The sequence below is a fragment of the Vicia villosa genome, linkage group LG4 (assembly GCF_029867415.1).
Source record: "Vicia villosa cultivar HV-30 ecotype Madison, WI linkage group LG4, Vvil1.0, whole genome shotgun sequence".
Lineage (NCBI taxonomy): Eukaryota > Viridiplantae > Streptophyta > Magnoliopsida > Fabales > Fabaceae > Vicia > Vicia villosa.
The window spans coordinates 68644731-68670363 of NC_081183.1; the positions used below are offsets into that span (position 1 = coordinate 68644731).

Here is a 25633-nt window from a genome sequence, read left to right on the forward strand (position 1 = left end):
ATTTAATGATTAGATTATATATACTATACCCTTAGAATTACTATTAAAATTAAAATTAGAGCAGTTGATTACTAGGGTAAAAAATAACTTTATTTTTATTACAGTGAGATGAAAGTTAAAAAAAAAAAAAGTAAGTGCGTGTGAATGGAATTAGTTAGATGGGCCCGGTTTGAATGGACGACGTGCAGAATGAGAGCGTGATGTTACGCGTTATTGGGTTAGGGCATGACGGAAGCACAAACAATTCCTCCTCCTCTTTCGTTCTTATCCATCCGGTTCAAAGCACCAACAACAACAACAACCCTCTTCTTCTTCTTTTGATAAATTAAATCATTCATCAACCATGTCCTTTCATCACCGAAGTTGATTTCTTCTTCTTCGCCGCTTTTACTCTTCTATTTCTTCAATCGGTTAGTTTTTTTTTGTTTTTATTCTCTCTCTGTTTTTATTTTCTCAGATCTCAAATCAAGATTATTCTGTTTTCAGATCAACAACAAAAAAAGATGGAACCCATGGACATAGTTGCAAAATCAAAGGAAGATGCTTCGCTTCCTAAAGGTATATATATTTTCTCCTTTTTATTTCAATTTTATGTCTCCTTAAATTAATTGATTTACTATGATTTCAGCCACCATGACTAAAATTATTAAAGAGATGTTACCACCAGATGTGCGTGTTGCAAGAGATACCCAGGATTTGTTGATTGAATGCTGTGTAGGTCAGCTTTTTCACCCCTTTTTTACTATTTCAATTTTGTTAAGTCAATTATTTTAGTTCATTTTGTTTTGTTTACTGATCCATTACCCTAGGTTTGTTTGAGAGTATATATCAAATTGCTCATATATTCCATTGTAGTGGCTCTCGATATATGCACAATTTAATAAAATTGGTACTGTGCCCTAATTTCTTATTCATGTAGCACAATTTTACTGGCTGTCATAATTTGCAATTTGCAACTAATTCTAATAACAATGATAATCATGTTCTGGCGAGTCATAATTGTCAACTTTGTTTATGGATTATTAAAATAACTTTGATAATTATGATGTTTTCTTTGCTGCATAATGTATCATCTGAGCTGTAAATGCTGCTCGTTGTAAAATAAGTTACATTTTGTACATCTAAATTTGTGTTTTTTGCTGGCATATCTCAACTATTCAGAGGAATCTGTGATCGTGTTGTTTTGGATTCAGTTTTGATAGTTGATTCATGGTTTATTATTGTAGTTTGTGCTTCCTACTGACTGAATTTTCTTTTGGCTGATCTGTATCATTGTAGAGTTCATAAACCTTATCTCATCAGAGTCAAATGAAGTATGTAACAGAGAGGAAAGAAGGACGATTGCTCCTGAGCACGTATTGAAGGCTTTAGGGGTATTCATCTAATGACTAAATTTTCATGTGATTCCTTTCCAATTTTTTATTTGATTGCTTATATTATTTGCTCACTCTTCGGAAGTTCTGTGCATTGATTTCTATCTTTCTCACCATGTAGATATCGTTATTCTTGATTTTTCTCTGCATTGTAGTTTGGGTTGATGGCCTTATGTGCAGTGGCACACATTAAGTATCGTATGTTTTATTACAAACAGTTTTAAGGCATTAATAATGATGATGTAGCGGTATTTGCTACAGACATTATTGCGAGAACAGAGGTTCAAATCATGCTCTTTGCTTTTGGGTGTTATTTGCTTGCAAAAAAATTGGGAGAGAGAGACCAAAATGTAGCACATCAGAATCAAATATGAATTCTGCTGGGTGCATAACAACATACTAACAGCTGCAACACTTGCAAAGTTGGTATTACATTTAAAGCAAAATATTAATAATTTGGATGAGCCATGGCTCCCTCCTGTCATACCTTATTGTCATGTCATATATTAATGTGATTTGATGCAGCATGTTCTGTTCTGTCCTTTCTTGCTTATTGTTTCCTTGTCCTTCCTAATTGCTGCCCTCTGATTTGCACTTCTGAAAACATGTAAGCCAATAGATAATCCCTCTTCCTTAAACCAAAGTTGTTAATGACCTTCTCTTCAATGTTGTTAAATGGTGGCCATGGCAGATCAGATTTTATTAAATCTGCTACAGGCAATTTGTGAAGGGTTGTCCGTCATGGCGCCGTTTGTTAACACTGTTTCTCTTACGACAAGCTATTGTTTCCTGCAAACCGTTGATAATTGATTATAGTAATATTTTGAAAAATGATATGTATCTTACAAGGTTTTTTTTGGTCTGATTTCCTTTTCAATTCCTGAGTTAAAGTGTTCCGAATACAGCATACTTTTGTTATCTAGTGTTATAATCATTAATGAAAACGAGATTATCAATATTACAACATGTCTGTTTTAACTTTTTTTATTGATTTGTACACATTTATATCAGGTTCTTGGATTTGGCGAGTACATTGAGGAAGTTTATGCAGCATATGAACAACACAAAATGGAGACAGTGGTAAATGTTTAATATTAACTGAATGGCTCAAATGGTATTTTAGGCAACTTGGTATAATTTGTGAGGGTCCAGGCCCCAGGGGATCATATCCGTTGTGCATATATATTGTAGGCTCTAGACAGACAAGCCTGACATTGTTAGAGATGAATTCCATTACTCAGATCCACGACTTTATGTTAACGCGGGGATGTATGCATTTCCCAACTTCTTTATGGTTTATCAGTATTAGGAAACTTTTAAGAGCACCCTCGGTGAACCACTTTAGTACTTTTATCTGATCATCTTTGAATAATACTAGTGGAAGCTGAATTTCTTTTTAGGATCTCAGTCTGACTAAGGGTGGTTTGTGTTAGTGCTGTTTATACCAGTCTCGGCAGGTCCCAATGAGTGAGCTAACCTTACTGTGCTTTCTTTAGTTGGTGAAAAACAGCTTGTTATGTGGTTGTGATTTGAGATTGAAGAGTGATGGGTATGCACAAACAAACACACACAGGGTCTAGATTTTATTGTTCCAATGCTCATTATGGTCAGAGAGCCACTATCCCCTTAAGCAGCAGGGCACATATAAATTACCAGACAAATGAATTTAGTATCAGTTGATTTCTTTGGTGTGAAACTATTTTGTGATATATTTTTTCACCTTGCAGCAGGACTCTATAAAAGGTGCCAAGTGGAGCGGTGCAGCTGAGATGACAGAGGAACAGGCATTAGCAGAGCAGCAAAGGATGTTTGCAGAGGCACGTGCTAGAATGAATGGAGGGACCATAACTTCAAATCAACCTGATGCTGACCAAAGTTTAGAGAACTAACTTTAGAGTCTTTATTTTCTTGAAGCATAGGCAAGCATCTCTGACTCTTCCCTATGGTAATTTAGATCGATTTTGCACAACTCATTCACTACTTTGCTGGCCTATTGTGAATGTGCTCCTCATTTGTGTACTATTAGTGATCCATATTTGTAAGTTAATGTAATTAATTAATGGAGTTCATTCAATCCCCTGTTTATTTAGAATTGTATGTAAATTATTTCATTTAGTTGTATCTTCTACACTAATAGCTCTTGGCTTAGTTTTGAAATAGTGAATGTATGAAATTGTAACACTCTGTTATAATCTATCATCTATTATCTTTTACAAATTAAATTATTATAACTATATAATAACTATAATAAGATGATAAGATGCTTAAGATTTCACAACAACAATGAGATTTCCATGCGAGCTTATCATTCATGCCCTTCATTAATGTTTTTTAGAAGTCTACATTTTTTTGAATTTGTGTATATCGACAAAATGCTGACCTCTTGCATTTATAATTGGAGAAAAGATAAACTGATCTGGAGTGGATCTTGGTGATTCCAACTTCCCACACTTCATTAAGATTCAAAGATTTTGTAGAGCTGAAAGTGGATAACTCCACAGCATAAAAACTGCTGAAATTAGTTTAGAGATTTTCTATCTTTCATTCTTTATAAGTAATTAGGATTACCGATCATACAAACTTAATCGATCAAACAAACTTAAAACTTAATTGGTGAACTTGTTCTTCCCTTTTAAATGTGTCATTAGGTTCTTCCATTACTTCACTGTTCTTTTAAATGTCATTCAATCTTTTTGATGGTTTTATAATTTTTTTTGTAATTTTTAAAATGTAAAAATAATAAAATTTATTTGATGGTCTAGTTTTATAAAATTATTTTTTATTTAAGAGTTTTAAAAACTAAAAATTAAAATAAGTTTTAGAGATTTTGGTTTTTGATTTTTAGTTTTGGAAATTAGGAAGCAGAAAAAACAAGAGAAAGTGATACACTTTTGATTAATGACAAATTTATAATAATATGCAATTTTAAAATAATTTTTATAAGATTACCAAACATATTTTCTTTAATTTTTTCTTCAAAACAATTTTTTAAAATTAATTTACAAAATATTTTTTAAAAACTAAAAATTAAAATTCATTCAAACAAGATCCAAATGTGACTAAATGTTGGTGTTGAAAATATTTTACGATGAAATTGGAAAAGTAAAGTGTAATGTTTTTTCGGGGTGTTTAGGACACGAAGTCCGGATTATGATACCGCAACACTTGATTGACATATGAAATGGTGCACAAAAATTAAGTATGTCGATGTTCGTCAGTTAATAGGTGACTTACAAGATAAACTTAAACTTCTAATGATGTTTGTCGAATAATGATCAACTTATAAGATAAACTTACACTTCTAACTATAGATAAAAAGGTGTCTAGAGAAATATATACAACTGTTTCCTTATAAATTTGGTGAATTTTGAAAAATTAGAGATTAGTTAATAGGTGACTTACAAGATAAACTTAAACTTCTAATGATGTTTGTCGAATAATGATCAACTTATAAGATAAACTTACACTTCTAACTATAGATAAAAAGGTGTCTAGAGAAATATATACAACTGTTTCCTTATAAATTTGGTGAATTTTGAAAAATTAGAGATTAGTGTTTAAATTCAAATTTTGTTGTCATTACTCGAAATACTGCTAAGTCATAAGTGAGAGTAGAAAAATCTTAAGCAAAAACTGGCTCCTATTCCTAATAGGAATTTTTTAACTTTAGATTTGTGGATAACTTAGTAGTAAGGGTTATATATGTCTAACAACTCATTAAGTTTATTCTCAACTCGTGCTCCATGCCAACCCCTTCGTACTAGATGAGAGGCTCTTGAATTTGTGAGTGATTGGAAAATAAAAAAGAAGATTTGTTTTTTTATTTATTTTTAAATTAGATAATGCTTTAGTAAATGATACCTTGCAAGTTCATTTGAAAAGAAAACTTGTCTTATAAAATTGGTTGTTATATGATAAGGAGTTATTTCATGTAGGGGTGTTCATGGTTTGGGTAAACCCAATAAACCCAATAAAACTCATCCAAACCGATCCAAAAAAGTGGGTTGGGTCGGCTTATTGGGTGAATACGGTTTTCAAAAATGAAAACCCATTCAAAATAATTGGGTTATGGGTAAAACCACACCCAACTCACAAAACCCATGGGTTATTGAGTGACTATATTTTTTCTCTTTTTTTTTGTAATTTGACAAGTGATGACTTTGATGTTTTTAATTTTGCTTGCTTCAATTTCAACTTTTTGAACATCTTTTATTTAGTAAGTAATGATTTTAACTTATTTAGGATGTCACATTTTGATTATTTTGATGCTAATTCTAATAAATTGCAAGTATTTTATGCAGTTCTAGGTTTTACTAATGTAATTTTGGTTTTTACAAATATATGTTTATGATAAATTTCATTATACATTTTGACATTTGATGTTAAAAAAAAAACAATAATATGTTAAGCTATTTATTAAGAAAAAATGTAACATATCATTAATAATTATATAAGGAAAAATAATATTGGCTAACCCATTACCCAACCCAATCCAACCCATAAATTTGTGGTTTTACCTAAACCAACCCAATGATATTGTGGGTGGTTATTTTTACTCACCCAAACCAGTGTACCATGTACTGATTGGGTTATGGTTTTGGCTAAATTCAACCCAAACCGACCCATGAACACCCCTAATTTCATGTACTTTATTAGGCGTATTTTTTTAAAAAACAATTGTGCTGGAGGAATGGATTGAAAGTTGTGGATTATGGACAATGTGAAATATGTGAAGAGGTTCACAAGGTAGAATAAAAAAAGTATAAGGAATGCATTGAGATTATTTGTGGTGTTGAAACTTGATCTATTTGTCTTGGATATTCCAACATAAAGAAGTCGACTTAATTAATGCTTGAATCCATCCATATTTGCAAGTCATGATTTTCATGATGATAATTATAAGTTTTGTCCATCAGAAAATATGTGCATTTTTATTTTTAATCTATGAGACAACAAATTTAATTTTGGAACATCTTATCCTAATTATAACTTAATTATAAATTTGAAAAATTGATTGAGAGCGTAAATGATAAAGACGATATTAAAAGCATGAGTGATGGTGAAGTATGAGAAATATTGGAATTAATTTAGAATTGACGGTTTGATCTGTCTAGCAGGTCTTGTCTGTACTAAATGAACTGTTATGAGCAAATATTGGGTTAAGCTGCATGTTTTTTATTGAGAAAATACTATTGTAAACATGATATAGCACTTTTTTATGGGGCTAACAGGGATGTGTCAGCTCGAAGGTTGGTGAAATGTAGTCTGTGCAGGCTACACAAGGCACGATAATTCAGTATACCTCTTAACCTGATGTCACTTGGACCAACCTGAGCACTAGAATACAAGAATGTCTAAGGAGCATGTCCTGCTTCAATAGTGATAGCTTTGTGTTTTGTTTGTTTAACCTCTCTACCATTTTGGGGTCCTAAGTCAAAAGAGTTAAACGCACAATCCCTCTTCTCTACCCCACAAGAAAGTGAAATTACAAACACGTTGTCTCCTTAGATTCCTTTCTTTTTCTATTAACAATGCACTCTATTCTCTCTTTGATTTCCTTACATATATACTGGTGGGGACTCTCCATTGTTCTTTTTGTCAGGATTCTCTTCCACTCACTATATACCAATGGAAAGGAATAGAATTACAACAAGACACTAGATTCTCTCTCCCATCATTTTTTAAGCACCACACTCTCCTTTGCTTTGCTTTGCTTTGCTTTTTTGATATGAATCCAGTCATGGCTAGAAGCTCAAACAACATGTCCTCTAAGAGACATTTTCATTGGACAAACAAGGTTGGTACTGAAGAAGCTGAAGCTCACACTTCAGAATCATTTTCTACACTCATTCAGAAGGAGGACATAGAGCGTCACAAGGTTATTGATCTTGAGGCTTCATCAGATGCTAAACCCACTACAAATGCAACAAGGAGGAAGCTGAGAGCAGTGGCGATCTCAAGGCTTCGTTCAGCTCTCACTGTGTTTGGCAAGAACCGGTCGAACACACCATTCGGCCTCGGTTCTACTTCTCGGGTAGTCGGCACACTCTTTGGTTATAGACACGGCCATGTACATTTTGCATTTCAGAAGGACCCAACTTCCCAAGAAGCCTTTTTGATTGAGCTTGCAACGCCGATCAGCGGTTTGGTTCGCGAAATGGCATCCGGGTCAGTAAGAATTGCTCTGGAATGTGACAAGGAGAAACAAGTAGAAAAGAAAGGATTGAGGTTGCTGGAAGAGGGTCTGTGGAGGACATATTGCAATGGCAAGAAATGTGGTTTTGCTAACAGAAGAGAATGTGGTCAAAAGGAGTGGGATATTCTGAAAGCTGTTGAGCCAATTTCAATGGGTGCTGGTGTTATACCAGGAGGTGATAATGGAGGAGCAGAGGGTGAACTTATGTACATGAGGGCAAAGTTTGAGAGAGTTGTTGGGTCTAGAGATTCTGAAGCTTTCTATATGATGAATCCTGACAGCAATGGTGTTCCTGAGCTCAGCATTTATTTGCTTAGAGTCTAGCATGTCATGCAAGTCCTGTTTATTGTACTTAGTTTTCTTTTTCTCATTTTGTTCTTGTGGAATTGTGGGTGGGTTATTCTTTGGTATACTACTTGCTTAGCTCTTAAGTCATGATGAACATGGAGATCTAGTTCTCTCCAGGTTTTCCTTTTCTGTTTTCTTTTTCTATTTTTATTGGAGGTATAAGTGAGTTCAAGAAATGTAAGATTAATAATCAGTACTGTAGTAGCTATTCTCAGTGATCTCAGCTGTTGATCAAGATTTGACAAAAGTCGCAATGTAAACTGTCAGATTTCTTCTATATAACAGCTTGAGTGAGCAGTAAGAAATTCCAAAGGTAAGGAATTTGGCTATGTAGGTTCACTGTTATTTTTGTTAGAATAGGCAAGTAGGCCAAGTCAGAAAGGGGGATATAGTAGCATGGTAATAGTGAGGTGGGTCATGAAAGGTGTATATGTGTGATTTTCTTATTCCAATCCTTTAATTAATGGCAAAAGACAGAGGTTAATGCAGATCATGATTGTCTACACAATTTTTATTCCAACAAGTAACTTCTCGTCTACTGTGATTACTCCAACCTGCCGTGCTGCCAAACCAGCCCACTTGTAATTCGTCATGCAATCATATTCAATGCTAAACGGTTAATTTACGCACAATGTTCCCTTTTCCCTCGCGTGCTGAATGAATATATTTTGGGTTCATGTGAGCTTAAGTGGATACATTTTGCGTTTCTAGTTCCTACATCCTGGGTTTAATATGTTTTGAGCCAGAGTTTGATTTCTGTTCAATAGCTTCTTTTTCAGTTTAGTTCTGAATCTGATACCCTTAGAGCGGTAAAAATGAAAGTTAAATATAGTTTATAGACATACACTCTCCATGACCACTAGAGTGTAGCTCAGTAGCTAAAAAAAAGGTTACAATAGACTTAGGTGGGAGCATGTGAAAAAGTAACATTGTTCCAATCATTGTGTTTTTATGCACTATAGTTTGTGAAATGATCCCAATAATTTGTTTTGAATCCTAATTAATCATAGTAATCATCAAAAGAAATACTCATGTAGATTTATATAAAAGAAAGGAACCCCATCTTTTCCTTTGTTAATATATTGGCCATTGCTTTATGCTCTTGTTGACTACTTTTTCTTTTGTTTGTCTGATTCTTAGTAGTTTGTGCCGCTTGAGTTGAAAACCATCCTTAGCAATCGCATGGAAAACCAAAAACAAGTTATTTAGCGGCTAATTAAGTCACAGTAATGAACACCCTTTTCCCCTTTCCCATTGTTGTTAGTACTAGTATTGTCTAGCGCCTTGAGACAAGAGGATATGTGGCTTATAGATAGGTCCATAAAAGCAAATTCTCAAGATTTCCTTAACCAAAACCTATGCTTTTTTTTTAATCAGCTAGTTATCATCATTCTTGTAAATAAAAACTAATTGGTCCACCTAAAGTTTGCTAGTATTGCTTTATACAATTATTGCTCCAATTAGTGCACCAAACCCACCTCTGAAGTATCATCATGTGTACATACATTAATGATGATAACAAATCAGTGTTAGTAAGTAACCTAATCAATCCAATTTTGAAGTAATAATACTAAAACTTATACAATTTCATAGGTGATTAACGATCTTCCCTTTATGTTGATTGCTATGGCCTTGACAAGGGGAACCACACGCCGATCCAACCAACGTTGCGGGTGTGGAAGCGAGTTGCTTGGTACGACGAACCACGAGGAACTTCAATTTCTAATTCCAGACAAAGACATAGTCGGAAACATTCAAAATGAATGTCATTCTCACATTTTTTGTTTTATGATACTCAAATACCTCGAACTCTATATTCTCCGAATATCGTCCTCTACAGGAACTCCTTTACCACTAGAGTCCAATGACTTGGTTCGATTTTTCATAATTTGCTTAGCCATATTTTCATTTTCTTAAAATACTACTTGAGTCAATGCATAATGGTTTATACATTTTATTGGTGGTAAAATTTTTTTTGGTTTGCGGTTTAGTTTCTAAAGCCAAAATCCGCAGAAAAATCTACAGGTTTCTGCGAAGTATCCTGTAAATTTTGATTTTAGGGATTAAAACGAATGCGAAAAAGACTCAGACCAACAAAAAAACTTACAGGGACAAAAATAAAAAACTCACTAACTTATAGAGACCAAAAGTACTTTTAAGCCATAAAACAATTTTCAAAGACAGAACTCATGCAATAGCATAAGGATTTTATTTGTACATACTTTTTTATTCAAATACATGTAATTTGGGTCTCTAAGTTTAAAAATACATCAAATACATGTAATTTGGGTCTCAGTTTAAAAATAGATCTCATATAAAATGGTTGTCCTCACATATTTTTCACTAGATATAAAAGAACAAGTGTTAAAAGTATTGGAAAAAAAGAGTGTTTAAGACATTCTTCCTTAACTTCTATTTTATTAAACTGTTGCCAATAAAAATTCGTTGATTTAAATTCAAGTGAAACTTATTAATAAACTCAAATCACTCCTCGTTGGAAAAAAAAATCATTCATAAGCTAGACTAAAAGAATAACTAAACCTACTTCAATCCTGCCATACTAACGAGAAACTTCTCTTTTCAACACTTTTATAATCCATTTTTATAATGATAATCTTGTTGAAATTGGTGAACTGGGGCGTTTGTATCCCAACTCATTGTTCATAATGATAATCTTGTTGTATGCAGTCAAAAGCCCATGGAGGCATTTCCGATTTCAAAAAATATATATCAAAATCCCGCACTGCCCAACTTGATCGAACAGCTGCCATTGAATGTGTGAATCCAAGAGTCTTTGACCGCATGGAATCTAAATCTGTGAATAAATCATGTAAAAGAGCACCCTCTAGTCCTGCTACTACTGATTAAGCATAAAAAGCCAATGATTCATAACTCATACACAATGAGACCCTTGGCAATGATCTCATTCGTATTTTGTGTGCCACAGCCAGTTCAAGGTCGTAAAACAATACCAGACCTTCTGTCATATGGGTTTTATTCTGTCCTTGAATTTCTTCTACTCCTTCCTAGATCACTTCCAAATATTTCCCTTTTCCTTAGCAAACCCTGGCTGAAAAATGTAAGGAAAAAACCGTTATGCTAAAAATTGGTAAAAAGGATTTCAACCGTGTAAGGCAATTAATAATGGCAAAATACCCTTTTTGGTCCCTTATGTTAGCCCCAGGATTCATTTTGGTCCCTTAACTTCAAAAAGTGTCACATTGGTCCCTTAACTTTTCAAAAGGTGTCATTTTAGTCCTTTTTGTCACATTAGCGACGGAAAAACTCAAAAATTGGTCGCTATTTTCGTTGCTAATATGACAAAAAGGACTAAAATGACACCTTTTGAAGAGTTAAGGGACCAATATGACACTTTTTGAAATTAAGGGACCAAAATGAATTCCGAGGTTAACATAAGGGACGAAAAAGAGTATTTTGCCATTAATAATCATCATCTTTCATAGCATTGGACACGCCACTTATACAGACTCAACCATGCGTGTGCATTGGACACGCCACTAATACAAGCATTGTAGCACAGTTAATGTCCAAAGATATAGGACATTTAGATACCATACATACCCATTAGTGTGTGCATATTAACATAGCGAAATCAAAATTAGAAATAAGATTTAGATATTCACTTTCTAAACAGAGTTATTAAACTTATTTTCACATGAAATCTTATGAAAATCATCATAAGATAATATACAATCTAACAAGATAATAATCCTCAAAAAATAGTATACCAAGACTAGTGGATCATTTTGCAATCAAGTCCTTACAAAAATAATAAAAAAGTTAACTTTTTTATATAGCTATATATATTTTTGTGTCAGGACTTGTGAGTAACTAAGAAGTATTCACTCAAACTAAGTGCTGCAGACTCAGTTCATTCTCTTGGCCCGTACCGAAGCCGTATCACTCAAACTAAGTGTTGGACTCGGTTCATTCTCTTGGCCCGTACCGAAGTTGTATCAAAGAAGCATCTGAGCTGAAAAAATTATATATTTTGAGATATTGTTAAGGGGTTTTACATAAGTGTTTCAGGTATGTTTTAGAAATGTTAGTGCCTAAGACATGTTTGACACATACACAATAGTTGAAAGATGTGATAATGTTTTCGTAGTTGAGAAAGAAGAAAACACCAGACCTTTAGAAGCATGGATGGATGGGCAGTAGGTTCAGAAGTGATGTGGCTTCTAGTTTTTCTCCCATTTAATGCAGTAACTGATGGGCTGTTAGCAGCAGTAATGTCCCAAAAGCTTCGTTTCTTGGCCATTTGTAGTGGTGAATGAAAACGATGACTTGGACTCCTAAGCTCACCTGTGTTTTCAACCTTTGGCCGTATGCTAGACCTGGTTACCACTCTACTTCCCACATCCCCGGCTGCTGTTACTTTTTTCTCACTCTTTTGTGAAAGCTCGCGAATAACATCATCTTTCTGCTTTATCATCAAACTGTGATCCTTTTTCATTCTCACTATCTCTGACTCCAGGGCTTTTACTTTTTGATAAAGTGTTCCAACAGTGAAGGCTATCTCCTCCCCCTTGTTCTCGGTCTTTGGGGTGATATATGTGGCAGAGGGTCTGGTCCTTTGTTTTTCATTTGGTTGAATAGAGGTTGGAGGTGTGGATAGAAAAGATGAAGCTGATGGTGGAGTTGGGGAAGAATATGCAGCCAAGGATTGTGCTTTGAGTTTCAAAAGCATCTGTTTTTGGCGTGCTAGCTGAATTCGCAATTGACGATTCTCATTTTGTAGCTCAAGTATCAGCTTTGCCTGGTCTGTTTCTGTTTTAGGTACCAGTAATAGATCCTCATTTGCATCAGGCGCCTGCATTCATATAAAATAAGTTACAACATCAATAGAATGAATACCTAGTATATTCGTTGGGTTGTGATATATTTGACACCAAATGAAAATTAAAAAAAAATGACAAAAATGTGAACATTGTACAAGCAACTAAGTGTATCACCCCAAAAAACCAAAATATTAATATATACACGCATAGTATGCTTGAAATAGTTAGAGGAATCGACCTTTGTTCGAATCTCCTTGGCCCTATCAGCCCAATGAAGGGTGTTTTGAGTTTCACCAAATGAGAGGATACTTGGGCTTATGTTTGCAATCATGACAGTGTTGCAAGTTCCTCCTAATGAATCTTTGAGAAGCTGGGTGAGTTTTGAATTTCGGTATGGAATGTGCTTCTTGCCCTCTACAAGAGCATTGATGCAGCTGCTTAGTGCAAGAAGAGACCGGTTAATGTTGGCACCCTCAAGAGACCTAAGTGTTCTTTGATCTGTGGCAAGAGCTCTCTCTGACCCTGCAAGATCAATCAATGAAAGTTTGCCCACTCTGTGAATAATATTCATTGCAGCATCTCTAACTCGGTATTCAACCACGACCTAAATGTAAACATTAGTTAAGCATACGTTACAATCACATCATAAAAGGGTTTTTGCATTATTTTCCATAAACAACCTTCAAAAGTGTACCTGCAAAACAGCATGAGAACGTGAAGATGTTTCATTTGCACGAGTTGGTTCCGTAGTTCTATTACGATTTCCCTGCTGAAGCAATGCCATCACCTGAAGTAGAAGGAATAAAGTAAAACAAAAATTATCTGAGGGTTCAAAAAACCGTCTAAACTTTCAAAATACGAGAATGGTTTGTGGTATTACTTCATCGGTGGAGTAAGCTCTGTATTGCGTAAGACCTGCTGCCACAATCCCCTATAACATAGTTAGACAACGTACCATCAGATAGTGATTCAATGGGATGCTATGAAAACAAGTTAATTGAGCAACCAATTTCTTTACCACCAACAAATTTATTTTCCATATATTTATCTTGACTGGGTGGAGAATTGAAACAGTGTAAATTGTTGGAATTATAAAATATTGGAATTATAAATTTGTATTTAGGAGTCAATACATGTACCTAGAAGTCTATGCCTAGAAAATTACATACATGTATCTAGGAACTAGCTACATCCTTGAAAATCTTATCTTGTATTTACTCTCTAGTGTGTATATAATCAAATTACTTGAGTGCATTAGAAACTCAAGCATTTCACCAAATATTCACTTCTCTACATGGTATCAGAGCTCTCGATCCTGAGAGACTTGTTTCCGCATAAACCCTAGCCGTCTTCATTTCGGTAAATCCCAAGTCACCTTCATCGTGACAATTTTTCTGCCTTTATTGCAGCCTTGTTACCCTTCATTGCAAGTTTTTTTACTGCCTTCATTGCAGCCTTGTTACCCTTCATTGCAGCCTTGTTACCCTGTCCAGAAACACCTCACACAAACCCCTCTTTATTCCTTTCATCTGTCAACCCTTCATTGCTGTCTTTTAGGCCCCTCTTGAGGAATATTTCATCTTCTTGTTGTTATTTTTATTTTTAGCTTGCTACAAATGGCTAAAAAAAATTATGTTGATTACTCTTTATCATTCACCGAAGATGAGGTGAATCGTTTAAAGGTTATACTTGACTCTGTCGGTAAGCCTTTTTGAAGTTGTTCTCTACCGACGACCGGCTTGAGCGTATGCTCTCAATCCTTTAGTGTTTGCGATAAAATACCTAAGAATGCTTGGATTTTGGACTCTGGTGCCACCGATCATATGACATTCAATCCCAGTTGGATTTCATCTTACACCTCCTCTGAGAAGAACCGTTATGTTACGGTTGCTAATGGTTCTTATGCTCGTATTGATGGCTCTGGGAGAGTTAACTTGCAACCTTCACTTCAATTACAGGATGTGCTACATGTTCCCACACTCTCTCACAACATAATATCTGTTCGTAAACTCACCCGTGATCAGAATTGTAAAGTAATATTTTTCACTTCTTATTGTGTTTTTCAGGATCTTACCACGGGGAAGACAATTGGAGTTGCTAAGGAAAAGGGAGGGTTGTACTACCTATCTAATGAACCAAATTGTTCGAAGGTGTTGGCTTCCTACTTGCAGACTGAGTCTTCCGTGTCCTCTTCTCATTCCGCCGCACAAATTTGGCTTCAGCACAAACGTCTTGGTCATCCACCATTCTCTTTAGTTAAGTCTATGTTTCCTTCTTTATTTTTACATCATTCAGTTGAGTCTTTTAAATGTGACGTTTGTGAGTTAGCTAAACATCATCGTGTCTCTTTTACTCCTAGTTCCAATAGAAGTGCTGAACCTTTTGATCTCATACATTCTGATGTATGGGGACCTGCACCTATTTCTAATATTTCGGGTGCTAAATGGTTTGTATCATTTATTGATGATTGTACTCGAGCAACTTGGATTTTCTTGATGAAGGATAAATCAGAAGCACCAGAATTGTTTATTAATTTTTTAAATATGGTACAAACACAATTTGGCAAGGGGATTAAAAGAATCCGCTCTGACAATGGCAAAGAGTATGCCAATCACATCCTTTCAAATTTTACCAGCCAACGGGGAATAGTTCATGAATTTACATGTGTCGACACCCCACAACAAAATGGTGTTGCAGAAAGAAAGAATCGTCATTTACTTGAAGTTGCTCGAGCCATTCTCTTCCAAATGGCAGTTCCTAACTCATATTGGGGAGAAGCCGTTCTGACAGCTGCCTACTTGATTAATCGGGTTCCATCTCGCATGTTAGGTAATGTCAGTCCTGTTCAGTTTATGACTTCACGGTTTCCTTCTGTTTTTATTTTGCAGAGTCTCGAGTCTCGAGTATTTGGTTGTGTTGCCTTTGTCCATATCCATAAACAACACCGAAGTAAGTTGGACCCCCGCGCAGCCAGATGCATCTTTATTGGCTATCCCCCAAACAAGAGAGGATATAAATGCTATCATCCTCCTAGTCGTAAGTACTTTGTCTCTAAAGATGTCACGTTTCATGAGAATTTAGCCTACTTCACTCGTCCTCAGCTTCAGGGGGAGAGCATTCAAAATGTAGAATTTGATTCTGAATTTTTGGTCCTACCTGAGTTGCCCATGACTCCTCTTATAAGTCCTATTACCGGTCCTACAATTGAGTCTCCCGAGTCGACTGTGAATCCTGTGTCAAGTCCTATTACTGATCCTCCTATTATTGATCATGCTTCTCCAAATACAGAATCTGAGTCGCCTGCTTCTATTTTTGTCCCTCCTTTGTCGTCTGTTTTGCAGGAACCATCATCCTCCATACCAACAAAAACTAAAGTTGGTGAGCCAACCTTGGTGTATCAAAGAAGAAGTAAGCCCGACCTGCTCCAAACACAACTCCAATTGCCAGAACCGGAGGTAAGTGTTGAAACTCATAATCCTATTAGTGATTCCCATAGCTCTGACACTTGCGATACTAATACAGATGATTTGCCTATTGCTTTAAGGAAAGGGAAAAGGTCATGTGCCAAATACCCTATATCTCAATTTGTCTCCTCTAAAAATCTTTCCTTGCAGCATCAAAGTTTTATTTCTGCAGTTGACTCTGTGGTCATCCCATCATCTGTTCAAGAGGCATTGAAAGATAGAAATTGGGTCCAAGCCATGGATGAGGAAATGAAAGCTCTTGAAAAAAATGGAACTTGGGAGATTGTTGATAGATGGGAAGGCAAGAAACCCGTTGGTTGCAGGTGGATCTATACAGTCAAACACAAATCAGATGGTACTCTTGATCGTTACAAAGCCAGACTTGTGGCAAAAGGATACACACAGACATATGGCATAGATTATGAGGAAACCTTTGCTCCAGTTGCGAAAATGAACACTGTTCGAATCTTATTATCTCTTGCTGCTCACTCCAGATGGGAATTACAACAGTTTGATGTCAAAAATGCATTCTTGCATGGAAACTTAGAAGAAGAGGTGTACATGGAGATCCCGCCGGGATTTGGCCCTTCATGTGGATCCAACAAAGTGTGTCGATTGAGGAAAGCCTTATATGGGCTAAAACAATCTCCTAGAGCATGGTTTGGAAGATTCACAAAAGCAATGGTGTACTTAGGCTACAAGCAGAGTCAAGGAGATCACACTCTTTTCTTTAAGCACTCGCATGAAGGAAAACTGACTATACTTCTTGTTTATGTTGATGATATTATTATTACAGGAGATGATCATGCAGAGAAACAATTGCTAAAGGAAAAACTATCGGCAGAATTCGAGATGAAGGACCTTGGACAACTCAAGTATTTTTTGGGAATTGAGGTTGCTTACTCAAACCAAGGCATTTTCATATCTCAAAGGAAGTATATACTCGATCTCTTGCAGGAAACTGGGAAACTGGGATGCAAACCATCAAGTGTTCCCATAGATCAAAACCACAAGTTAAGCCTCGAAGAAGAAAGTGCCAAAGTTGACAGAGTCCAATATCAGAGGTTGGTAGGAAAGTTGATTTACCTGGCACACACTAGGCTTGACTTGGCTTATGCAGTCAGTGTAGTGAGCCAATTTATGCATGACCCGAGAATGCGACACTTACAATCTGTTGATCGCATCTTGCAATACCTTAAGGCTACTCCAGGAAGAGGACTATTGTTCAAAAGAGGTGGAAGCTTAACTATAGAAGCCTACACCGATGCTGACTATGCAGGATCAATTAGTGATAGAAGATCCACTTCAGGATTTTGCACCCTCTTGTGTGGGAACCTTGTCACATGGAGAAGTAAGAAACAAAATGTAGTGGCTCGATCAAGCGCTGAGGCAGAATTTCGAGCTTTGGCTCAAGGAATCTGTGAGTTACTTTGGATGAGGATCATTCTAAATGATCTGAAAATACAATGTGAAGGGCCTATGAAGTTGTTCTGTGACAACAAGTCAACAATCAGCATTGCTCATAATCCTGTTCAGCATGACAGGACCAAACACATTGAGATTGACCGCCATTTCATCAAGGAAAAACTAGATAGTGGTTTAATAGCTACATCCTACATTCCTTCTAGGCATCAACTAGCAGATGTGTTAACAAAAGGCTTGCCACCTGATCGTTTCAATCAATTCACTTGCAAGCTGGGAATGATTGATATCCATTCACCAGCTTGAGGGGGAGTGTTGGAATTATAAAATATTGGAATTATAAATTTGTATTTAGGAGTCAATACATGTACCTAGAAGTCTATGCCTAGAAAATTACATACATGTATCTAGGAACTAGCAACATCCTTGAAAATCTTATCTTGTATTTACTCTCTAGTGTGTATATAATCAAATTACTTGAGTGCATTAGAAACTCAAGCATTTCACCAAATATTCACTTCTCTACATAAATAATTAGGTAAAATATAATGTAAACTATAGCCTTCATTGTTAAGATTGAGGAGTTTGTATTCATGACCTGTAAGAAAAAATCCTTACTCCTAGTGGCGAACTGTAAATGACAAGACAACATGAACTAAAGATTTTAAATTGCAAATGCTGAGGTATTGCAGCAGTTGTGGGTGAATTGCAGTTGCCATGGCCTACTATTACAAAACGATGCAGTTCTCGATTATAATTTGATATGTTGCGGTGGCCACATGATGTAAGGCAGTCTATGATCTATCTATAAACAATGCATCAACTTGGAATCCTTATAAAAATTTTATCATATGTTTGCAATTTGAATTGTATCTATATACTGGCATTAAGTAAGAATACCATAGAAAAATCATTCATTTAATTTCAAATGCATGAAGTAGTAGGTACCATAACATTTCACTCAGAAGACATGAAGGTAAGAAAATGTGGACCTGTTTATCTTCTCTCAAAACAAGAGGCCTTCCAGGTGAAATCAAATCTCTTACAGTTTCATTATAAACCTCAAGATAGGATAGATGAACAACATGGTTTCCATCATAGCTTCTCGTCCTGATTTTACTGAAGAGATCCTTAATTGCCAACACCATCACTCCCGGGTTTTCCACTGTACCAAGCATTGTGTATGTTTTTCCAGCTCCAGTGGCACCATAACAGAAAACTGTCCCATTCTTCCCTTGCATAACTGCTTCCACAAGTTCCGAGGTTCTGTAAATGCAAAGTCAATGTACATTCCCATAAATATAAATTAGTGCTTGATCAGTAAGATTTTGAACGCAAGCAGCAATTATCAAACAGTAACATTATGATATGGGACCCTCGACACACACTCTAGCACTCATAATTGAATATCCTGTTTGTGGCCCGAGGGACCCAATGGTGACTTGGTTACTATCTTAAAATTTGGGTCGGGTCTAACTCGACCTTTATAAAATTGGCTAAGGTGATGACTATCCAACATATTTAGGTCATGTGCCAAATTGTCAATGCATATTATTTTGATATTCTCCCAAAACAGTGAAGAAAAATATATTTCCATATGAAAGCCCTCGATTGGAAAAATCAAACATAACATACATTTAATAGGATAATCATAATGTTATACTATGTTTGTATGAGAGACAAAATTAGGGAAACTATGAATGACGTTAACTCACGAGGTAGCATAAACTTCCTGTTGCGTAGCGGAATCAGAAAAGCAGGCATCAAAAGTGAAATGACCTCCTCGAATCCTCTTCAACCTCAAGTAATCGTTAGGAGTAGCAAATTCCGTCATATAAATATGAGAAGAATTCACGATCTTCACACAACACCTGGAACCCGCTTCATTTTCCTTCTTAGCAAGTGGCCTCACTCTCACAAACACCATTATCCTGTTCCCATTTTTGTCACGAACCACAGCATTATTCTTTAGGGTTTCTCTATGATTCTCTTCTTGTGGAGGCTTGAAAGAACCGTTGTTTAATTTCTGCTGCTCGTACAAGAGCGTTAGGGCTTTCAGTTTCTCCTTTAAGCCTTGATGTGATGGATTTGCATTGCTCTTTGAGTTAGATTGAGTTGAAACTGTCATCTTAGGGCTTCTTGCTGTTGTTGCAATTTGTTCATCGAGTTCAACCTCAATGGAATTGAGTTTAGATTTAGGTTTCGGGTGGGTGAAATGAAATAGATTTAGATGAAACAACTAAAGTGTTTTGGAAAGGAGAAAAACTAAATTAATTCACTGTACTATACTATACTCGATTTGTTTGTATGTAACGGTCATATGTCGCCCAAAATATTAATACTACTAGGTTTCAGCCTTTTCTTCTATAAATATTTGGACATGTACCTCTAAGGTACTAATACTCATCTATAAATTATCAAAAGTGTAAAAAAAAAAAAAAGTTATTTTTCTTGGATATGGATTCTCTCCAATTTATTCTCAATTGTCCTGTAAAGAGCACAAATTGTAGCCTTTGGATTACTTTGTGATTTTATCTTTCACCTAAGTAATTAGGGAGTATTTTATAATTTCTTAACCATTGGATTAGGAGCTATAGGAAAAACTGGAGACAAAGACAGGAGAAGATTCAAACACATCTTTCTCACTATTTCAAGTCAAGCACGCTTAAATGTGGAGTTCTTATGGAATGAGCTACCGAAAAGAAGACGCATCTCGTTGGTATTGAAGGAGTGAAAAACACTTAGAAAGAGGGGGATTGAATAAGTGTAACTTCAAAAACTTGGAAGATAAAAACAATAAACACAATTATTTTTATCCTGGTTCGTTGTTAACCAAACTACTCCAGTCCACCCCTGACAAGGTGATTTACCTCAACTGATGATTTAATCCACTAATCCAACTGATTACAATGGTTTTCCACTTAGATACCCTCTAAGTCTTCTAGAGTCTACAGAACACAACTTGATCACTCTAGGAATCCTTTTACAATCAATGTAAAATAAAGTTTACAAGAGTTTGAATGCTTCTAATAAAGTTGTAATCACAATTGTGATATTTCTCTTAAGTTCTATTCTTAACACTCACTAAATATTACAAAGAGTTTGTGAGGTTGAAGATGAAGTTCTTTAGCTTTTGAATTTGACAGCGTTTCTGTATGTTTTTGCGCAAGTGTTGTATTCAGCTTCTGGACAGAACTTCTATATATAGGCGCTTAAGATGAAATGACCGTTGGGATGCATTTAATGCTTTGCGTGAATAGTACAACGCTGCATTTAATGTTTCACACTTTTGTCAACTACCTCGAGCCTTGCTTTTGCTGCTTTTACTGACTTTGCCTTTTGTAGCTTCTAACGTTCCTTTTGTCAGTCAGAGATTTGACGTTACAGCCTATCATCTTGTACTTTCTTCTGGACTCAGATTTGTAGATAACAACGTTTGAATATCAGAGCCATCAGCTTTGGTGCAGAGCATCTTCTGTCTTCTGACTTTGAAGAGCTTTGAGCGTGATACCATCAGAACTTCAGAGCTTGTTCTTCTGACTTCCATTCTTCTGATGCTTTCCAGTTCATGTTCTGATTCTGCATGACCATCTTCTGATGTCTTGCCAGAGCATGTTCTGATGAAGCCATCCAGAACTTTCTGAGTCAGTGCTGAAGGATAGAAAAACACTTAGAAAGGGGGGGTTTGAATAAGTGTAGTCTAAAAACTTGAACGATAAAAACAATTTGCACAGTTATTTTTATCCTGGTTTGTTGTTAACTAAACTACTCCAGTCCACCCCCACGGAGTGATTTACCTCACCTGAGGATTTAATCCACTAATCACAACAGATTACAATGGTTTTCCACTTAGTCCGCGACTAAGTCTTCTAGAGTATCCTGATCACAACCTGATCACTCCAGGAACAAATGCTTAGACACAAGCTAAGACTTTCTTAGAGTATCCTGACCACCACGTGATCACTCTAATTACAACTGCTTAGACACAAGCTAAGACTTCCTAGAGTATCCTGATCAACACTTGATCACTCTAGTTACTTACAAATTAATGTAATCAAGTAAGAGTTTTACAAATGCTTCTGAAAAGCTATAATCACAACAGTGATATTTCTCTTAACGTTTAAGCTTAATCTCACTAATATATTACAACAGCAATGTAGTGAGCTTTGATGAAGATGAAGTTTGAGAGCTTTGATTTGAACAGCGTTTTAGCAAGTTAATATTCACAGAAATCGTCCACCTTGCTTCTCATCAGAACTTCATATTTATAGGCACTTGAGAAGATGACCGTTGGGAGCATTTAATGCTTTGCGTATTCCGTACAGCATTGCATTTAATGTTTCACGCTTTTGTCAACTACCTCGAGCCTTGTTCACGCTGTGTCTACTGACGTTGTCTTTAATAGCTTCCAACGTTCCTTTTGTCAGTCAGCGTAGCCTGCCACCTGTACTTTCTTCTGATTTGATGTTTGTGTATACAACGTTTGAATATCATCAGAGTCAAACAGCTTGGTGCATAGCATCTTCTTGTCTTCTGACCTTGAAGTGCTTCTGAGCGTGATACCATGAGAACTTCAGTGCTTCTGCTTCTGAACTCAAGTTCTTCTGATGCTTCCATAGACCCATGTTCTGATTCTGCCTTGACCATCTTCTGATGTCTTGCTAGACCATGTTCTGATGTTGCATGCTGAACCTTCTGAGTCAAAGCTTCTGAACGCTGATTTGTGCATACTCTTTATATATTTCCTGAAAGGGAAATTGCAATGTATTAGAGTACCACATTATCTCACACAAAATTCATATCCTTGTTATCATCAAAACTAAGAATATTGATCAGAACAAATCTTGTTCTAACAATCTCCCCCTTTTTGATGATGACAAAAACATATATAAATGATATGAATTTGCGATCAGAAAGAGCAGACGGCTAAAGACAATTTACACAGCTATAGCATAAGCATGTGAATATGTCTCCCCCTGAGATTAACAATCTCCCCCTGAGATGAATAATCTCCCCCTGAAATTAATACTAGAAGAATTTTATAAATAAAAGACTTCCCTGAGTATTTCAGTAGAGACGTTCACATATGCTTGATCTTCAGAACATTCATGACTTCTGATTTCTGCTTCAGAACATTGAATTTCTTTAGATCCTCAGAACATTCACAGCTTCTGATTCCTGCTTCCATCGGACAGCTTCAGAACTTGAATTTCTTTAGATCTTCAGAACATCCACAGCTTCTGATTCCTGCTTCCATCGGACAGCTTCAGAACTTGAATTTCTTTGATCTTCAGAACATTCATAGCTTCTGATTCTTGCTTCCATGGGGACAGTTTCAGAGCTTGAATTTCTTCTTACATCACTTCATGCTAGATTGTATCAGAACATTGTTGAATGTACTAGAGCATCATCAGAGCATCTCTACATCCTGAAATGTTACAGAACAACGCTAAACGACAAAAGTCAGCATGAAAGAGTCAGAACATAGAATATGTTTCAGAACACATAATATGTATCAGAGCCATATAAAATGTATTAGAACAAATAGACATAATGTTTCAGATCATATTCTATCATTAGAATATCTGAACATTCTCCTTCTTGCTTCTGATTCTGAAGCTTCATAGCACTCAGCTTGCTTCAAGAGTCCAAGAACTTGATTCATCTTGTTGCTTCTTATGTTGATCTTGAATCTTCAATTCCTGCAACAACACAACTTAAAGCATAGAACTTTGCAAGTTCTGTTAGTAATGTAGGGCCTTTTTACCCGGTAACTGATAATATTTAATCAGATCATTTATCATATATTTTCTCCCCCTTTTTGTCATAACATCAAAAAGAATATAAAAGATTCAGATGTAGAAAACGACAAAGGAAAGAAACAGAATTAAACTTTTCATTGATTAAGCAAACAGAATTACAAAAGATGTATGCAAAATAAGCAGATGCAACAAACAAAGAAAACTACAAAGACCAAAGACTAAGACCTTAGCTTAGACAAAATCTGCGCCAGAATGTCATGAACCCCGTCAGTGCTTGCAGTTTGCCTTGCCATGAAGGAGCGAAACTCAGCATTGGCTGCTTCTTGCGCGTCCAAACGAGAAGCCAGCATAGCTTGATTCTGATGCAGAGCTTCCAAGGTCTTCATCAGAGCTGAGGGTTCACCAGAACAAGAAGCACCAGAACTTCTGCCAACAGGGACAACAATCTCAGCAGGACGATCTTCTGGGAGGTTTTCAGCTTCTGTACCTTCCATCTCAACATCTGAGTCTGACTCAGGAGCAGCCTCAGCATATTCTGGTCCAGGCAACTCAGAAGCTCCAACTTCCAACGCCTGAAGAATAGCTGCTAGGTTTGTTGGAGGAGTAGGACCAGCAACTTCAGCAGGATAAACCACTTCTGGAAAGACCATGTGAGGAGCATTTTCAGAAGGGTTCATTTTGAACTAATCAAACAACCATTGAAAATCTCCAGTCAGCACAAGATACCTTGGTCTCCATACCACGATGTCTCTGCAGGGATTTTCTTCTACCATCTCATCTGCAGGTATCCTCTCTTCAAGAACTCTTCTGTTCCTGATGAGATGGTGATAGCTGTTTTCACCAACTTCCAAGAGAAGACCACGAGCCCCAGGTGCTTCAGTCATGATCATTCTCTGGACATCCGTAGCCCTAACCAGAAAATCCTGGCGAAAGGCTTCCCAGAGGTTGCAGGTAGCTTACTCATCCAGATGATTAAGGTGAGCAGCACCCAGAATCTCCAACCAGCTATTTACATCTGAGTGTAAAAGCTCTAGAAAAGAATGAGTGGTAGGTGTTAGAGGGTTGATAGTGAATCTGGAGTCAGGAAACACAAAACTGTAGGGGTTAGGTGTTCTGGTGGGAAAAGGGTGTGAGAGAGATGAGGAGATATCTGTGGGATGGGTTGAAGGAGAAAGGATATCAGATGGTGAAGATGGTGGTTCCAGAGAGGTGAAGGAAGAGGAAGAGGTGGTGGAAGTCTGTGAAGAGGGAGGTGATTGAGGGATACCATCAAGGGGTTGATACACACGTCTAGAGTAGTTTCCAGACACCATAGCTTCAAAGGGATTCACCTTGAGAGGGTCATAGGTGATCCTTACTCTTTTTGGTTTGTTTTTTGGTTCATCAGTTGCCTTTCTCTTTTGTTTACGATCAGTTTCTTGATTTGCAGAACTTGACGAAGGATTCATGATGAAGTTGCAGATAGTGAAAACTGCTAGGGTTTATGATATGAATGCAAAGGGAGAGAGAGCGAAAAAGAAACTGAATGCAAGAGAGAGAAATATAAGAGGGAAAAGAAACGTTTGAAGAGTATTAAAAGAAAAGGAAATAAAAGGAAATGATGGATAGCATTTAATGTTACGTGACGTGAGGAGAGATAATAATGACAAAAGAAGTGATTAGCACAGTTACCTAAGTAGGCGTCCCCTTAACTACACGCACGCTTGTCCAGAAATAGTGAACACGTGTTTACCATCTGGAAAGCCAGTTACAGCTGTTTTACTTTTAAAGAGATTCTAAGTCAACTTAGACAATGAAACGTTAGTAATAACAGAATCACTACTTCTAATTGATTACAATCAGAACTTCTTATAAAAGACTAATCCAATCTCATTTTAGAAGATACTCATACATAAGATCTTCTCATCTTCTCATTCTGGGCATAAATCCATACTGATATTCTTCAGAATGAACTTAAACCTATCTTCAGCAAGGGGTTTTGTAAAGATATCAGCCCATTGATGGTCTGTATCCACAAAGTTTAAAGATATAACACCCTTCTGAACATAGTCCCTTATGAAATGATGTTTAATCTCAATATGTTTAGCTTTTGAATGTAAGATAGGATTCTTAGATAAACATATAGCAGAAGTATTATCACAGAAAATAGGAATGTTACTCTCATATATCTGATAATCTTCCAGCTGACTTCTCATCCAGAGCATTTGTGTGCTACAACCAGCAGCAGCAACATATTCTGCTTCTGTTGTTGAGAGGGCAATTGTAG

The 25633-nt window shown here is 36.3% G+C and overlaps 3 protein-coding genes across 5 annotated transcripts; 2 read left to right on the top strand and 1 right to left on the bottom strand.

The window, feature by feature from the left end:
- The first annotated feature begins 206 nt into the window (after positions 1-206).
- Positions 207-3465, top strand: LOC131594879 (protein Dr1 homolog). Of its 2 annotated transcripts, none has more exons than XM_058867085.1 (6): positions 207-410; positions 487-558; positions 629-718; positions 1279-1373; positions 2385-2453; positions 3104-3465. In XM_058867085.1, the coding sequence occupies exons 2-6, from the start codon at positions 504-506 to the stop codon at positions 3260-3262; spliced, it is 468 nt and encodes a 155-aa protein (XP_058723068.1). In that variant the 5' UTR covers positions 207-410; positions 487-503; the 3' UTR covers positions 3263-3465. The 2 variants fall into 2 exon arrangements, with proteins under 2 accessions (XP_058723068.1, XP_058723066.1); XM_058867083.1 differs by having other exon boundaries at positions 215-410; positions 3101-3465.
- Positions 3466-6642: 3177 nt separating this feature from the next.
- Positions 6643-8757, top strand: LOC131599236 (protein MIZU-KUSSEI 1-like). Its single transcript, XM_058871669.1, has one exon. It carries the CDS (start codon positions 7102-7104, stop codon positions 7891-7893), a length of 792 nt encoding a protein of 263 aa, XP_058727652.1. The 5' UTR covers positions 6643-7101; the 3' UTR covers positions 7894-8757.
- A 1605-nt stretch (positions 8758-10362) lies between these two features.
- LOC131594880 (kinesin-like protein KIN-8A) lies at positions 10363-19931 on the bottom strand. Of its 2 annotated transcripts, none has more exons than XM_058867087.1 (7): positions 19321-19931; positions 18598-18871; positions 13600-13650; positions 13414-13506; positions 12958-13323; positions 12071-12751; positions 10363-10987 (listed from the first exon to the last, which is right to left on the bottom strand). In XM_058867087.1, exons 1-7 carry the CDS (start codon positions 19731-19733, stop codon positions 10949-10951), a joined length of 1917 nt encoding a protein of 638 aa, XP_058723070.1. In that variant the 5' UTR covers positions 19734-19931; the 3' UTR covers positions 10363-10948. The 2 variants fall into 2 exon arrangements, with proteins under 2 accessions (XP_058723070.1, XP_058723069.1); XM_058867086.1 differs by lacking the exon at positions 10363-10987 and adding an exon at positions 11362-11911.
- Positions 19932-25633: the final 5702 nt, after the last annotated feature.

What these genes read in the sequence shown, in the direction of transcription:
- LOC131594880 (XM_058867086.1), bottom strand. Translation starts at nt 19,733, where the DNA reads ATGACAGTTTCAACTCAATCTAACTCAAAGAGCAATGCAAATCCATCA. An exon ending in TTTTGAGAGAAGATAAACAG is followed by an intron (nt 13,651 to 18,597) that starts GTCCACATTTTC and finishes ACTATGTTATAG; the next exon opens with GGGATTGTGGCAGCAGGTCT. An exon ending in ATCCATCCATGCTTCTAAAG is followed by an intron (nt 11,912 to 12,070) that starts GTCTGGTGTTTT and finishes TAATTTTTTCAG; the next exon opens with CTCAGATGCTTCTTTGATAC.
- LOC131594879 (XM_058867083.1), top strand. Translation starts at nt 504, where the DNA reads ATGGAACCCATGGACATAGTTGCAAAATCAAAGGAAGATGCTTCGCTT. An exon ending in AGATGCTTCGCTTCCTAAAG is followed by an intron (nt 559 to 628) that starts GTATATATATTT and finishes CTATGATTTCAG; the next exon opens with CCACCATGACTAAAATTATT. An exon ending in GTTGATTGAATGCTGTGTAG is followed by an intron (nt 719 to 1,278) that starts GTCAGCTTTTTC and finishes GTATCATTGTAG; the next exon opens with AGTTCATAAACCTTATCTCA.
- LOC131599236 (XM_058871669.1), top strand. Translation starts at nt 7,102, where the DNA reads ATGAATCCAGTCATGGCTAGAAGCTCAAACAACATGTCCTCTAAGAGA.